The sequence below is a fragment of the Scylla paramamosain genome, chromosome 5 (genome assembly GCF_035594125.1).
Source record: "Scylla paramamosain isolate STU-SP2022 chromosome 5, ASM3559412v1, whole genome shotgun sequence".
Classification (NCBI taxonomy): Eukaryota; Metazoa; Arthropoda; class Malacostraca; order Decapoda; family Portunidae; genus Scylla; species Scylla paramamosain.
Window position 1 is genome coordinate 31,959,013 of NC_087155.1, and position 15,755 is coordinate 31,974,767.

The window sequence follows — 15,755 nt, forward strand, 5'->3', positions numbered from 1 at the left end:
TAGAGAAATGTGTCTTTATTTAAGGCTAACATATCTCTGTAAAGGGCCTTGGAAGGATTAAAGTATACAGGAGGGGATCCCCAGTCCCTTTCCTGCATTCTTTGGTTTCCATTTACAAAACAGGAAATACGATGACTTCTTTTCTTACTCCAACCATGGTTTGCTGCCAACCAAGCACACTTATGGGAGGGTGTCAAGATGAACATTTGTATCAATCAAGATGAAATTTGCATTTCAATGGGTTATACACATCACATATGATTATCACATACCTCATGGCATACAGGTTTATTGTGGTGGTTGCTTAGTACTCCTCAGGGTTAGACACACAGAAAAGCAAGAACATGAACCATCTGCTTCTGTCAAAAAGCATGGTCACAACTTTTGGCTTACATTATTTGTACCTATTCATTGCCAGGTGAAGGCTGTACTGTGAGAAGACAAATCCTTCAGTCTAGAATTCAAACCTGAGCTGAACCAAGACTGTTTCACCACTACCACCCATGATAATGGTGAAGAATGCTGTATTTATATACATACATATACTAACACTGTCTCCCCCGAAAAAGGGGGATAGACAAAACAAGGCAAAAAATTTCACTTTATTTGTACAGGGATTAGCCACACGCCTTGGACAGTTTGGCCTGGAACAAAGCGCTTTCATAGCAAGTTCCCTCCTCTGTCACTGTATTCACTGTGTTTAATTGCTTGGTGATAAATCCCCATGTGAGGGGTCACTCCACAGTCACCACTGGTGAGAAAATGTCAGTTAAACTCTATCCATTTACCTGATTTTTTTTTTTCTTTAATATTGTTCCAATAATACACTGATACTATTCATGACTGAACACACACACACACACACACACACACACACACACAAAGTAGATCAAGTATACATTGTCTGAGTCCAATGGGAAGAAGCAATCATGTGATAATAGAAATAGTACCACAGGAGGAAACATTGTTGTACAGGAGAGAACAATACAGAAATGGGAGACAGAACTATGTAAAGGCAAACTTTGCAGAACTTAATAAATTTTATGGAAAAATTAACTGGAAAGAGCTATTTGAAGGTAAAGTAGTGTAAGAAAATATGAGATATTTTTGAGCAAGTATAGAGATGGGGTGCAACAGTTTGTGCCAAGTTATAAAGTGAAAATCAGGAAACATGAATGGTATAATGCCAGGTGTGTAGAAGTAAAAAAAAAAAGAAAAAGAACAGGGCATGGAAAAAAAAATGATGAGAACTGAACAGGAATACTAGAGAAGAATATAGAAAGGCAAGGAATGAATAAGAAGAGAAGAAAGAAACGCTGAAAGTGACATAATAAGAAAATGCAAGAAAGAATCCAAACTCTTCTACAGATACATAAATGGGAAAATGAAACAAGGACAGCATAAACAAGTTAAAAGGGAAGGAAGAATTTATGAAACTACTGAGATGAGTGAACTAATTAATAAGGGTTTTCAATCTGTGTTTACAAAGCAAACCAAATTTGTGGCACTGAAAGTGGTATCACAGAACGAGGGAATATGGGAGATATAAGTAAAGAGACAAGAAATCAAGAAACTGCTGGAAGAGCTGAATGTTAGAAAAGCTATGGGATCAGATCAAGTAAATGGTTGGATATTAAAAGAATGCAAATGGAAGAACCCATATGGGATATAATTAACAGCTCATCGAGAGAAGGAAAAGTGCCAAGGGAATGGAAAAGAGCCAACATAATGCCAATATACAAAGGGGGAAATAAAATGGAATAATTAAATTATAGACTGGTGTCACTAACAAGCATTATAAGAAAGCTTTGTGAAATACTAATTAAAGACAGATAGATGGAATATCTAGAAGATGAAAGGATAATTACAGAAAAGCAATTTGGATTCAGAAAAGGGAGATCCTGTGTCACAGTTCTACTGAGCTTCTATACAAGAATAATAGATGGAGTGCAAGTGAGGGACAGATGGGTTGATGCAGTATACCTGGGTCTCAAAAAAAGCATTCAGTAAAATTCCCCACAAAAGCCTCAAGTGGAAGCTAAAGAATGGAGGAAGACTAAAGGGAGCAACATTGAGATGGATGGAGAATTATTTACAAGAGAGGGAAATGAGAACAGCAATCAGACACTAATTCAAATTGGAGCAAAGTGACAAGTGGATCTATGTTGGCACCTATTAAGTTTCAAATATATGTAAATGATATGACAGAGGATCTAAATAGTTATATAAACCTGTTTGCTGATTATGCAAAAATAATGGAAACAATAAAGGATGAAAATGACTGCAAAGAGTTACAAAAGGATATTGGCAAGATGCATGCATGGAACCAAAGATGGAAACTAGAATTTAACACCAGAAAATGCCATGTGTTGGAAATAGGAAAAAGTAAAAAAGAGACCTTTGTTAAAGTACAAAATGGGAGGAGAAATAATGATGAAAAATAATGAAGAAAAAGATTTAGGAGTAATAATTCAGGACACACTATCACCTAAGAGACACATAACAGGATATTTGGCTCTACATACAGCTTGTTAACAAATATTAATGTGGCATTTCACTATTTAGATAAAGAAATGATGAAGAAAATTATAACAAGCATGATAAGTCCTAAAGTGGAATATGCAGCAGTAGTTTGGGCTCCACATAGAAAAAAAAAGATATACGGAAACTGGAAAGAATACAGAGGATAGCAATGAAGATGGTACCAGAATTGAAATAAGTAAGCTATAAAGAAAGACTTGAAGAGATGGGTTTACCAACACTACAAGAGAAAAGAGAAAGAGGAGACCTGATAACAATGTATTAGTAAACACTATAGAAAGAATAGACATAAATGAATTGGTACCCCAGATGGAGGAGGGAGAGAGACAGATGAGGAGGCATGAGAAGAAAACAAAGAAGAGTGGATGTTCAAGTGATATTAAGAAATACAGCTTCCGTATAGAACTATAGAAATCTGGAATTATTTGAAGGAAGAGGTGGTTGTGGCAAACAGTGTACACGTGTTTAAAGAGAAATTGGATAAATATGGTAATGGAGACAGGACAAAATAAGCTTTGGCTTGTGCCCTGTACAATACAACTACAACACACATGCACACTGAGAGAGGCAGTTATATCAGGAAAACCCTTTAGATTACGGACCTGTGTCATTGATCAATGTGGTAGCTGAGCTATAGAAAAGAATGAAGAGTTCAAGATCTTGACAAAACAACAATATCACTATAGAAGTATAAGATCCTTTAACACCAATTTGTTGAGTTTTTACACAAAGGTCATAAATGAAATACAAGAACTAGGGCAGAGGAAAGATTAAACAGACTAAACCTCCCATCCCTGGAGGAATGAAGAGAAAGAGGGTGATTTGATAACAACATGTAGAGCAATGAACAAATTAGAGTCATTTGGTGGGGATGACTTTGTGTGAAACACTACAGAATCAAGAGGGCATGGAAAGAAACTAAGGAAGACAAGATGCCAGACGGATATAAAAAAAATTCAGCTTCCCATACAGATGTATTGACATGCAGAATGGGCTTGAGTGAGAGGTAGTTCATACCAGAAAAATTCATGAGTTTAAGGAGGAACTTGATAACATCAGATATGGAGACAGGACCTTATGAACCTAGCTCACTTCTGGCATATTACAACTAGGTACACACACACACACACACACACACACACACACACACACACACACACACACACACACACACACACACACACACACACACATACACACACCACATAGTGTAGTGGTTAGCATGCTTGGCTCACAACCAAGAAGGCCCAGGTTCGAATCCCAGGTATGGCAAGGCAAATGGGTAAACCTCTTAATGTGTAACCCCTGTTCACCTAGCAGCAAGTAGGTATGGGATGTAATCCAAGGGGTTGTGATCTCGCTGTCCCAGTGTGTGGTGTGAGTGATTTCAGTCGTACCCAAAGATCGGTCACTATGAGCTCTAAGCTCTTTCTATAGGGGAATGGCTGGCTGGATGACTAGCAGCAGTAGGTGAATCACACACACACACACACACACACACACACACACACACACACACACACACACACACACACACACACACACATGATGACACAAAAATAATAAAAATAATAATAAAGGATGAAAATGACTGGAAGGAGTTATAAAAGGATATTGACAAGATACATGCATGGAATCAAAGATGGAAACTAGAATTTAATGCCAGAAAATGTCATGTACTGGAAAAAGTAAAATGTAAAAAGATATCTTCATGGAATTACAAAATGGGAGGAAAGATAATAACAAAAAATAATGAAGAAAAAGATTTGGGAATAATCCAGGACACACTATCACTTAAAAAGCACATAAATGGAATATTCATCTCTACATACATCTCTACATACAAATGCCATTAGGGTGGCATTTAACTATTTAGATAAAGAAATGATGAAGAAAATTATAACAAGCATGATACAACTTAAATTGGAATACACAACTGTAGGTTAGGCTCCACATAGAAAAAAACAGATATCAGGAAACTGGAAAGAATACAGAGTACAGCGACAAAGATGGTACCAGAATTGAAAGACTTAAGCTATGAAGAAAGACTTGAAGAGATGAGATTACCAACACTACAAGAGAGAAGAGAAAGAGGAGACCTGATAACAATCTACAAATCGGTAAACAATATAGAAAGAATACAGAAATAATTTGGTACCACAGATGGAGGAGGGAGGGAGACAGATGAGGGGGCATGGGAAGAAAATAGAAAAGAGTGAATGTTCAAGTGACATCAAGAAATACAGCTTCCCATATCGAACTATTGGAATCTGGAATGATTTGAAGGAAGAGGTGGTTGTGGCAAACAGTGTACACATGCTTAAAGAAAAACTGGATAAATATGGTTATAGAGAGAGGACAAAATGAGCTTTGGCTTGTGCCCTGCACAATACAACTTTGCAAATACAACTAGGTAAATACACAGCCATGTGTTGTGTGAATGTGGGAGGTAAGGCACACAACTTTTTAGGCATCAATGGTGGGGAGGGCAACATTATCATTTAGCTAGAAAATAACTGGGGGTTGAAGGTGGATCTTCTTCCTGAAAAAAAAAAAAAAAAAATAGATAAATAATTAATGCTGAACTACCTCTCAGTCAGCCAATTGTGGGTAAAATAATGGAATCTGTAATTGCAATGAAATTAGGGATCATTTAGACAAGCATAAGTTGATAAAAGATTCACAGCATGGTTTCACAAAGGGAAATGCATGCCTCATAAACTTTAGTTTTTTTTTATAGTAAAGTCTACAGGACACCAGATAATGGGGATAGTTACAGCAAATAACCCACCAAAGTCTCTTGAACAAAATTAGGGTGCATGGTATAGATAGGAAAGTTTTAGGCTGAATAAGGTCACAATTATGCAGCAGGCAACATAGTTATATTTGAGTGATGTCAAGTAATTAATGGGGTGCTACAGGGATCAGTTTTAGAATAATTATTATTTTTAATATGATGGGATTAGTATTGAAGCTAGTAAATTTGCAGTTATCTAGGTCCAATTCAGATGCAGTTGTCCTGCAGATAGATTTAAACAGGATGAACAAATTGAGACATAGATGGCAAATGCAGTTTACTATTAGCAAATGTAAAGTATTTGGCATAATTGGGAAAAGTCCCTACAACAGGTACATAGTAAAGAACAAGGCTCTAGCAAGTTTAAAGAATAGAAAAAAAAAATAAATAAATAAATAGAAAATAAAAATATAATATATATATATATATATATATATATATATATATATATATATATATATATATATATATATATATATATATATATATATATATATATATATATATATATATATATATATATATATATATATATATATATATATATATATATATATATATATATATATAAAGTTTTATTAGCTCTGATCTCCATCAGAAGAAACAATGCATAGAGGCCAAAATATTAGGCATTAATATTATATTAATGCCTAATATTAATAAATATTAATATTCATATTATATTAAGATTCATATTTATGAGCATTAAAAATAAAAGTTGTAAAGTAATATCAAAATTATATTTGGCACCGGTCAGATCTCACCCTAGATCATGCTGTGCAGTTTGGATCTCCATATTACAGGAAGAATATAGGCCTGTTAGAATCAATACAAAGAAGAATGACTAAAAAGGTACACTGTGAAAAGTACCCCTTACAAAAGGAAATTGAACCTTTTAAATTTGCATTCCGTGAGAGGTGCAGGTTAAAAGGATAAATGATATAGGTCCTTAAATATTATAGGGAATATATTAAGAGTGACACAAGCAAAATACTTGGGATCAGCAATCAGGATAAGATAAGAAATAATGGGTTCAAGTTTGATAAAGATAGGAAAGAAGTGGTTCTCAAATAGTGGTAAATGAATGGGGCAGTAACTGCTGTTAGTGGTGAATCATTAAGGAGCTTTAAAAGAAGATCAGACAAATCTATGGATGAGGTCATGATGATGATAGAAATAGATAAGTACGTTTCATACAAAGACTGTCATATATAGACCTGATGGCCTTTTGCAGATACCCTTATTTTCTTATGTTCTAAAGTAAGTTCAGGCCAGCTACTGCACCTTAATGGACAGGGCAAAAGTGATCAGAAGTTCCTATAGGTTAGTTAACAGTAATATCAGCCAAAACCTAGAACATCAGTTAGTTCAAGATCAAGATAATTCTCTGAAACATGAACAGGGCCACATACAAGTTGTTCACAACCTGAGAGATTTGAAAGATGCAACCATGTCATGCTTATCAGTAACAGCATTCATATAAAATACCACATCTACTTCTCATCCAAACATTGATTATTTTATTTAGCTTTATTAGTAATACTGCCACTGCTGCCGATTAGTTTGGTAACTTACATCAACGTGCTAACTGTACGTACTTTTAACTTGTCCCACTTTTTGCTTCAGCTTATATCGTTGATATTTCCCAGACTGACTGTCACTCAGATGGAGCATGGATTGGGCGAAAAAAATTGATGAAATACCAACAACTCCTGAAATAAAAAATACACATCATGATCTCGATACTTTATTGCAAATCGCACATCATAAACTCTGCACGGGGAGGACTGTGGAGCCAGAAATAATGAAATATAAAAACTAGCACCATAAAGGCTAAGATGAAGTCTGTCTGCTGGTATCGCTATGAGCCCCACCTGAGTATCTGTATCTGGACCTGTCTTAGGCTCCACCATGAGGAAGGATAGCAGTACTGTCATGGCTGTCTCTATAGCTGCCACTACCAATTTGCAAAGCTGACTTGAAGAGAGGGTGAGGCATGGATAGAAAATTATGACGAATTGTTTCAGTACAACAGTGGTAAATTTACAATGAAGCCTAGTGGAGAGCAACCACTAATTTATTCTTAGTTTATTTCAAGACTAGGGATAAAGGGAACATCTTGGATCCACCGCACATACACACGCAGAAGATAAACCACTGACAATACAGCTTTATAGTAATTGAAAACTCATCCAGACATGAAGTGGTCCCTTAATTTTCAGTAAGCTGCAATCAGGTGCATGAAAAAAAAAAAAAAAAAAAAAAAAAAAAAATATATATATATATATATATATATATATATATATATATATATATATATATATATATATATATATATATATATATATATATATATATATATATACACACACACACACACACACACACACAATAAAATGTCAATGATCGTAAGTCAAGGGTGGATTAACGGGGGTTCCGCATACTCTGTCATAAGACATATTGTTATCACTTATCAGTAAGCCCTGAGTTATTTCAATGGGGACACTTAGAAGGGTGGACGACTGGACGCAAAAAGAAGAAAAAAAAAAAAAGACAGGACAGTCATAACTCAGTCAAGAGATGGAACTTTTTTTCTTTTTTTAGGTGTCCCCTTGAATACATGAGCAGCCGAAAGAACCGAGTGAGAAAGTTGGTGGAGGCACTTGTATTACAGTGGATAATATAGGTAATGAACTTGACTTGAATGGCGTCACTATGTAATGTTTATGAATATTCAAACAAATCAGCTGAATTATACAAATCGACATTAATAAAATTACATCATCCAAATGAAATTTGTTGACATGAGTAAAGTGCAATGAAAAAGGGCATTTTACACTATTTGTTTACAAATTTACTGTGAAAATTAATAAATAGTCTTGGAAGACAATACTCACAAGATCAACTTCTTTTAAAATAGTTTAATAACCATTACCGCCAAAAACTCCTGGCCTCGGTGGAGAACCTTTGATGGTGGACGCTGGAAGAAATGCCCGACCTCCGACTTCAGTATAACATGAACATCTTTACATTGTCAAGCGAAAGTTACCTATGATAGTTAAGATATTCAGAGGGATATCGTAGATTTGTGTTATTGCAATTCATTGAAGTATGAGCTTGGCAGAGGTGAAGCGGGTGAACAATAAGACTTGGGCCAGGAGCAAGTCTGGGCCAGCCAGCGGCGGGACGAGTTTGTTGTGGCGCCGCGACGCAGCGAGCAGGCCAGTGTGCTTCCTGCTAGGCTTCCCCTGCTAATCTTGCGCGTCATTGGGATTCATAATGTAAGTATTCTGTGAGAGCCTTGGTAGGTACACAAGAAATGAGGTAGGAACAGCAAGAGGCGCGAACGTAAGGCAGTGAGGGAGAGGAGGCCACCACACGGTGACGCCGCGGCGGGTGGCGGCGGCGGCTGTGATGGCCTGGCCTACACCTTTGTGAGGCAGGCAGACGCTGACTCCGCCTAACCATGAAGAAATACCACCTGCTGATGCAGATATATTCATTATAATTAGTGATTTCAGGGAAAATATTGACTTTGTCTTTGTATTGTTCTAACAAACTTTAAGAACAATAACAAACATAGGGGCACGTGACCTGAACAGCTTGAGCTATGGGCGATACACAGGGTCAGGTCAGTCGTCAGTGACCTGAGTCATGTGAAGTTTATCTACCTATGCCATATTCTCACCGCTATTGCCTTCTCTCTATGAGACATGGTGTAATGCTATTTCTCCTTCACTACTGTGCTGATGGATATCCATTGGTAATATTAATATATTGTTGCGGCACCCACCACCTAAATCGCTGCCTACACCCGACCAGCTACTAGTTACACTCTTGTCCGGGAAGACAGCAACTCGCACGTAGAAGTCAGGGCAACACTTACTGTCAGCAGGCACCACAATGCAGATGGAAGCAACTCACAGAGATTAGCATACTAGTTGAGTGTGAGGTAGGAAGGGCATGCAAAGATCATATGCACAACATAGGTGTATATTTGATAATACTGGAGTTTATACCCTGTCACTTATTTTGGTATTTTTGACAGATTTTTATGAAAATTGATACTTTTTTAAGAAAATTTTCTTGTATAGTTTTTCTGTCAGGAGGTAATAGTTTTCAAGGTAGGAAATGTTTAATTATTATTTGGGCTATGTGGAAGGTTGCATGGTGAACAACAATATTATTATGTAAGTGCCCATAAGATTGGTATCCTATAGCAAAAAGAAAAAAAAGTCAGTGAAGTACTTGGGTCACATATAACAGTGGTGTATATATTTACCAACACAAATTGTTCTTTCCTGAGATATTAATTCTTATTAAATTTATAATTATTGTTAAGTTTAGGTAAGGTTTGATTTGGTTAGGTTTAGTTAGGTTTGGTTAGGTTAGGTTAATTAGGTTTAGTTATGTTTTTTTTTTTTTTTTGTCAGGCATGAGGATGTAACTACATTTTTCTGGTAGATTTTTGGGCTTTTTTTTTTTTATGGATTTGCTTGTTTTCATTGCAAATCATTGGTTTTCATGTGTGTGTGTGTGTGAGAGAGGGATGGTATAAAAAAAAAAATTTGCTGCAGAAATAGAAACTATCCCCACTTCTTCAATGATGCTTAACTGTACCTCTCCTACGCTGAATATCCTTAGTCTGTCCTTTACTTATAATCTAAACTGGAAACTTAACATGTCATCTCTTCCTAAAACAGTTTCTATGAAGTTAGGCGTTCTGAGATGTCTCCGTCAGTTTTTCTCGGCTTTCCAGCTGCTAACTCTGTACAGGGCCCTTATCAGTTCATATATGGAGTATACTTCACGTGTCTGGAGGGGTTCTACTCATACTGCTCATCTAGACAGTGTGGAATCAAAAGCTATAACTGACTGTCTTCAGTCTCTTTCTCATTGCCGCAATGTTGAATCTCTTGCTATCTTCTATTGTTGTTTTCATGCTAACTGCTCTTCTGATCTTACTAACTGCATGCTTCCCCTCCTCCCATGGTCTCACTACACAAGACTCTTCTCTCTCTCACTCCTATTTTGTCCACCTCTCTAATGCAAGAGTTAACCAGTATTCTCAATCATTTATCCCTTTCTCTGGTAAACTCTAGAACTCCCTGTCTGCTTCTGTATTTCCACCTTCCTATGGCTTGAAATCCTTCAAGAGGAAGGTTTCAAGACATTTATCCTTTAATTTTTGACTACTGCTTTGGACCCTTTCAGGGACCAGCATCTCTGTTCTGTTCTCTCTCTCTCTCTCTCTCTCTCTCTCTCTCTCTCTCTCTCTCTCTCTCTCTCTCTCTCTCTCTCTCTCTCTCTCTCTCTCTCTCTCTCTCTCTCTCTCTCTCTCTCTCTCTCTCTCTCATGCACATTTCCTTTCTCCTTCTTGGGTCATAAACACCTTTATTCATATAATTTATTGGGATGGCTGGCTGAAAGCATAAGACAAGTATGTTTGCCTATTCATGGACTTAATGTAATGGAGTAGGCTTTTTACACCATGCAGTGGAACCCTCCAGTCTCTATGCTTGTCATGGGCCATCTTGCAGAGATCCGCAAGTCATGGAATCTCAAGCTAGACTTACTGCAGTGCAGTACGATAAGTTTTAAATTAAATTTAGATTTTAAACTAGCGTCTCAAAATAAACTACTACAGGGCCTGTGTCCTGAGGTGGTGGGTGATCCTTCGTTATGCTGCTACGTAGTGGCAAAGTGGTATACTAGGTAAATATGGAGCATAGTACCAAATTGGAACTTTTAGTTAGCAAAGGGAACAATATCAAGAGCACAGTTTCATTTTGCAAGTAGACTGCTTGTATCTGAACATTTGTAACTCATTACCTTGTAACTCAGACACCCTTTGTATTATACTTAAAAAAAGAAAAATAAATGTGAAATTTGGCATCCACTTATACTTTCTGTATGTGTGTTTGTGGGGTGAAGCTTCATAAAGAAGGGAAATGTGTCAAATTTGTTCACTTCATTTGATAATACAGTATAAAAAATAATCCCAGCATGAGAGGATGAGTAAGCCTTGGAGAAACCCAGGCACCATCACAAAAAGCATGCATGTGCTCCATGGTAAGAAATGACAGGTGCTCCATGGTAAGAAATGACAGGTGACGGAACAGCGAACAGCAGAGATGTGAACACAACCAAGGGTCAGCAGGAACAGCTGAGTGTTGTAGTTGTGTAGCTGCATGGAACAACAAGGGCAAATGCAAGAAATGCCTCTTGGTAAAAATTTACTGTAAATACCAGTACATAGTAGAGCATATCCGCAGATAGTAAAAAAATAAATATGTATGCACTATGTATTGTATGCTTATTTCCTTGTACAGCTCACGTAAATGAGGAATTTCTGAGAAGTGGCTGTCCCCATGTGGCAGGAGTGAGCCTGTAGTCGCAACTCGGACAATATTGAGTATTATTATAGAGGTATTCTACATATGTATTAATGTATTCTGGAAAATAAATTGAAATATTAATGATGTAAAAGAAGAACAGTCCAAAGAAGAAGAAGAAAGCTATCATATGCATGTCCAGATATTTAACTGGATACGTGTCCAGTTTAGTATCCAGGCATGGTTATGTGTAGATATTGATGTCTCTGGTTATTGAGTGTGGTACAGTGGCTAGCATGTCTGGCTATGAATCCTTGGATCCCAGCTTGAATCTTGGTTGGGACAGCTAGTGCATCCTCTGATAAATGTCCCCTTTCTGTCTTTTAAAAGTGTGTCTGGATATTGGAAGGATTAATGTGTATATATATATTATTACTGTTGACATATGACCATATCAACTTGTGATTGGTCTGGCATAATGTAATTTGCATTGACAATTTATTATTGGTCTGTTGCCTGTGGAATGTTTTTGGATAGAAATGGAGCAAGTTCACAAGAATAGTGAGTGCTTCCAGGAGCAATTTTGTTGGTGGGAGTAATTTTGTACCAAGTTCTCAACCCTCTATCATCAATGCTGTGAAAAACAAACACATTAATTGTGTATTTTTACAAAGGAGGTCAGCACCCTCTTTGCATACTCCAGGGGTGTCTCCAGCAGATGTGAGTGACTATGATAGTGGGGGGGGGGGGAAGAGGACAGCTGGGCAGCAGTAGGAAATGCACACAATTGGTTGTCAAAACCATGGTAGATTCACAACACTTTAGGCAGTAGAGGGAATGTGGGTTGGTGTGATGGGTGGCCTGTGTGTGTGGCATGATGAGCCACACTGCATGTGAGATTTGAATTGGTGACAAGCCATGAAAAATTATGTTAGCATATGTTTCCTTTTTGTCACCAGTCAGTGAATGATGGCATCATTGAATGTTGAACCTGCAAATGTTGATAGCTGGCTGTGCTGTAATTATTCTTTAATAATTTCAGCCTTACAGTTTATCAGTTCCATTTCTTTTGGTATGTTGCTTGTGTTTTTTAAAATCCCATGTTGGTGGTCTTTTAATAACTTTCATGATTAGGAGTTCTGTGTCCATCTCTGCATCGGCCTTAGCAGGTTAGCAGCATGAATTCTCTGAGGAAACAGGAAAATCCAGTAATTCCTCCAATATCTGGTGTTTCAGTAACTAGACTCATTAATATCTGGACATGCACACTAGTGTGATGGAGCACAGTTTCATCATGGCAGATGTGGTGGTGCCACATTGTGAGATCCCTCTGATTTGTTTGTGTTTGTAGTGTGATGGTGCTGTTGTGGCCACTGCATTGTGACACCAGCTTTCCTCTCCCCCTCTTTTGCAGGCAAGCTGATCCAACTATTTTGATGGCAAACAGGTGGCATATCCACATAAATAACTTGTATGCTCAGGTATGTGGGCTGTACTTCGAAATACACATACAGTACATAGCACATACGTATGGACACTCGCTAACTTATGAATATCTGAGTTACAAATGTCCACAGATACCAACGAGAAGCCTGAGTCACTTGTAACATCAAGATCGAGATCAAGAGACATCACATTTACACTCTACCACACTGCTGTTTCATGTTGAATGTGAAAATAAAACACACAGTTCTAAATGTGTTGGTGTTGCACTGCTGCATTACACCATTTTTTCTCTTTCTTTTTATGTAGGAGGGACACCAACCAAGAGCAACAAAAATCTAATAATAATTAAAAAAAAAAAGCCCACTGAGATGCCGGTCCACGAATAGGGTCTGAAGCGGTAGTCAAAAACTGAAGGATAAGTGTCTTGAAACCTCCCATTTGAAGGAGTTCGTCATAGGAAGATGGAAATATAGAAGGGAATTCCAGAGTTTTACCAGAGAAAGTGATGAATTATTGAAAAATATTGTTTAACTCTTGCATTAGAGAGGTGGACAAAATAGGGGTGAGAGAAAGAAGAAAGTCTTGTGCAGTGAGGCCACGGGAGGAGAGGAGGCATGCAGTTAGCAAGATCAGAAGAGCAGTTAGCATGAAAATACTGGAAGAAGGTAGCTAGAAATGCAACATTGCAGTGATGAGAAAGAGGCTGAAGACAGTCAGAGGAGAGTTGATGAGATGAAAAGCTTTTGATTCCACCCTGTCTAAAAGAGTGGTATGAGTGGGACCCCCCCAGACATGTGAAGCATACTCCATACATGGACAGATAAGGCCCTTGTACAGAGATAGCTGCTGGGGGGTGACAAAAAAATGGCTGAGATATCTCAGAACACCAAACTTCATAGAAGCTGTTTTAGCTAGATAAGTTTAAATTATAAGAAAAGGATGGACCGAGGATGTTTAGTGTAGAAGAGGGGGACAATTGAGTGTCATTGAAGAAGAGGGGATAGGTGTCTGGAAGGTTGTGTCGAGTTGATAGATGGAGGAATTGAGTTTTTGAGGCATTGAACAATACTCTTCCCCAATCAGAAGTTTTAGAGAAATCAGAAGTCAGGCATTCTGTGGCTTCCCTGCATAAACTGGTTACTTCCTAAAGGGTTGGACGTCTATGAAAAGACATGGAAGGAAAAGTGCAGGGTGATATCATCAGCATAGGAGTGGATAGGACAAGAAATTTGGTTCAGAAGATCCTGGATGAATAATAGGAAGAGAATGGATGACAGGACAGAACCCTGAGGAACACCACTGTTAATAGATTTAGAACAGTGACCATCTACTACAGCAGTAATAGAATAGTCAGAAAGGAAACTTGAAATGAAGTTACAGAGAGAAGGATAGAAACCATAGGGAGGTAGCTTGGAAATCAAAGCTTTGTGCCAGCCTCTATCAAAAAGTTTTGATGTATAAGGCAACAGCAAAAGTTTTGCCAAAATCTCTAAAAGAGGATGTCCAAGACTCAGTAAGGAAAGCCAGATCACCAGTAGATTGGTCTTGATGGAACCCATACTGCCGATCAAATAGAAGGTCGTGAAGTGATGGGATGTTTAAGAATCTTCCTGTTGAGGATAGATTAAAAAACTAGATGGGCAGGAAATTAAAGCAATTGGACGGTAGTTTGAGGGATTAGAATGGTCACCCTTTTTAGGAATAGGATGAATGTAGGCAAACTTCCAGCAGGAAGGAAAGGTAGATGTTGACAGACAGAGCTGAAAGAGTTTGATTAGGCAAGGTGCACTCATGGAGGGCAGTTTCGGAGAACAATAGGAGGGACCCCATCGTGTCCATAAGCTTTCCAAGGGCTTAGGCCAGTGAGGGCTTGGAAAACATCATTGTGAAGAATTTGAATAGGTAGCATGAAATACTCAGAGGGTGGAGGAGAGGGAGGAACAAACCCTGAATCATCCAAGGTAGAGTTTTTAGCAAAGGTTTGAGTGAAGAGTTCAGCTTTAGAGATAGATGTGATAGCAGTGGTGCCATCTGGTTAAAATAAAGGAGGGAAGAAAAAGAAGCAAAGATATTGGAGATGTTTTTTGGCTAGATGCCAGAAGTCATGAGAGTTAGATCTTGAAAGATTTTGACACTTTCTATTAATGAAGGAGTTTTTGGCAAGTTGGAGAACAGATTTGGCAAGGTTCCAGGCAAAAATATAAAGTGCTTGAGGTTCTGTTGATGGAAGGCTTAAGTACCTTTTGTAGGCATGTAGTGTCATGTATAGCATGAGAACAGGGTGTGTTAAACCAAGGTTTGGAAGGTGTAGGTCAAGAAAAGGAGTAAGGAATATATGCCTCCATGCCAGACACTATCACCTCTGTTATGCACTTGGCATACAGAGATGGGTCTCTTTCTCGGAAGCAGTAGTCATTCGAAGGAAAATCAGCAAAATACCTCCTCAGGTCCTCCCAACTAGCAGAGGCAAAATGCCAGAGGCACCTCCACTTAGGGGATCCTGAGGACGGACTGAAGTGATAGGACAAGATACAGATACGAGACTGTGATCGGAGGAGCCCAATAGAGAAGATAGGGTAACAGCATAAGCAGAAGGATTAGGGGTTAGGAAAAGGTCAAGAATGTTTTGCATATCT

General features: G+C 37.9%; 1 protein-coding gene and 1 long non-coding RNA gene across 5 annotated transcripts in view; one reads left to right on the forward strand and one right to left on the reverse strand.

Annotated features, from left to right (window-relative positions):
* LOC135100841 (uncharacterized) lies at positions 1 to 8,370 on the reverse strand. Its single transcript, XR_010268942.1, has 3 exons — positions 8,236 to 8,370; positions 6,937 to 7,050; positions 1 to 751 (listed from the first exon to the last, which is right to left on the reverse strand). It is a non-coding gene; the product is annotated as an uncharacterized LOC135100841 (long non-coding RNA).
* Positions 8,371 to 8,456: 86 nt separating this feature from the next.
* LOC135100840 (dentin matrix acidic phosphoprotein 1-like) overlaps positions 8,457 to 15,755 on the forward strand; it is a 31,108-nt gene continuing 23,809 nt past the window's right edge. For all 4 annotated transcript variants that reach the window (XM_064004283.1, XM_064004284.1, XM_064004285.1 and 1 more), the window contains exon 1: positions 8,457 to 8,619. In XM_064004283.1, the coding sequence (XP_063860353.1) occupies positions 8,618 to 8,619 (2 nt within the window). In that variant the 5' untranslated portion in view covers positions 8,457 to 8,617. The remainder of the gene's footprint in view (positions 8,620 to 15,755) is intronic.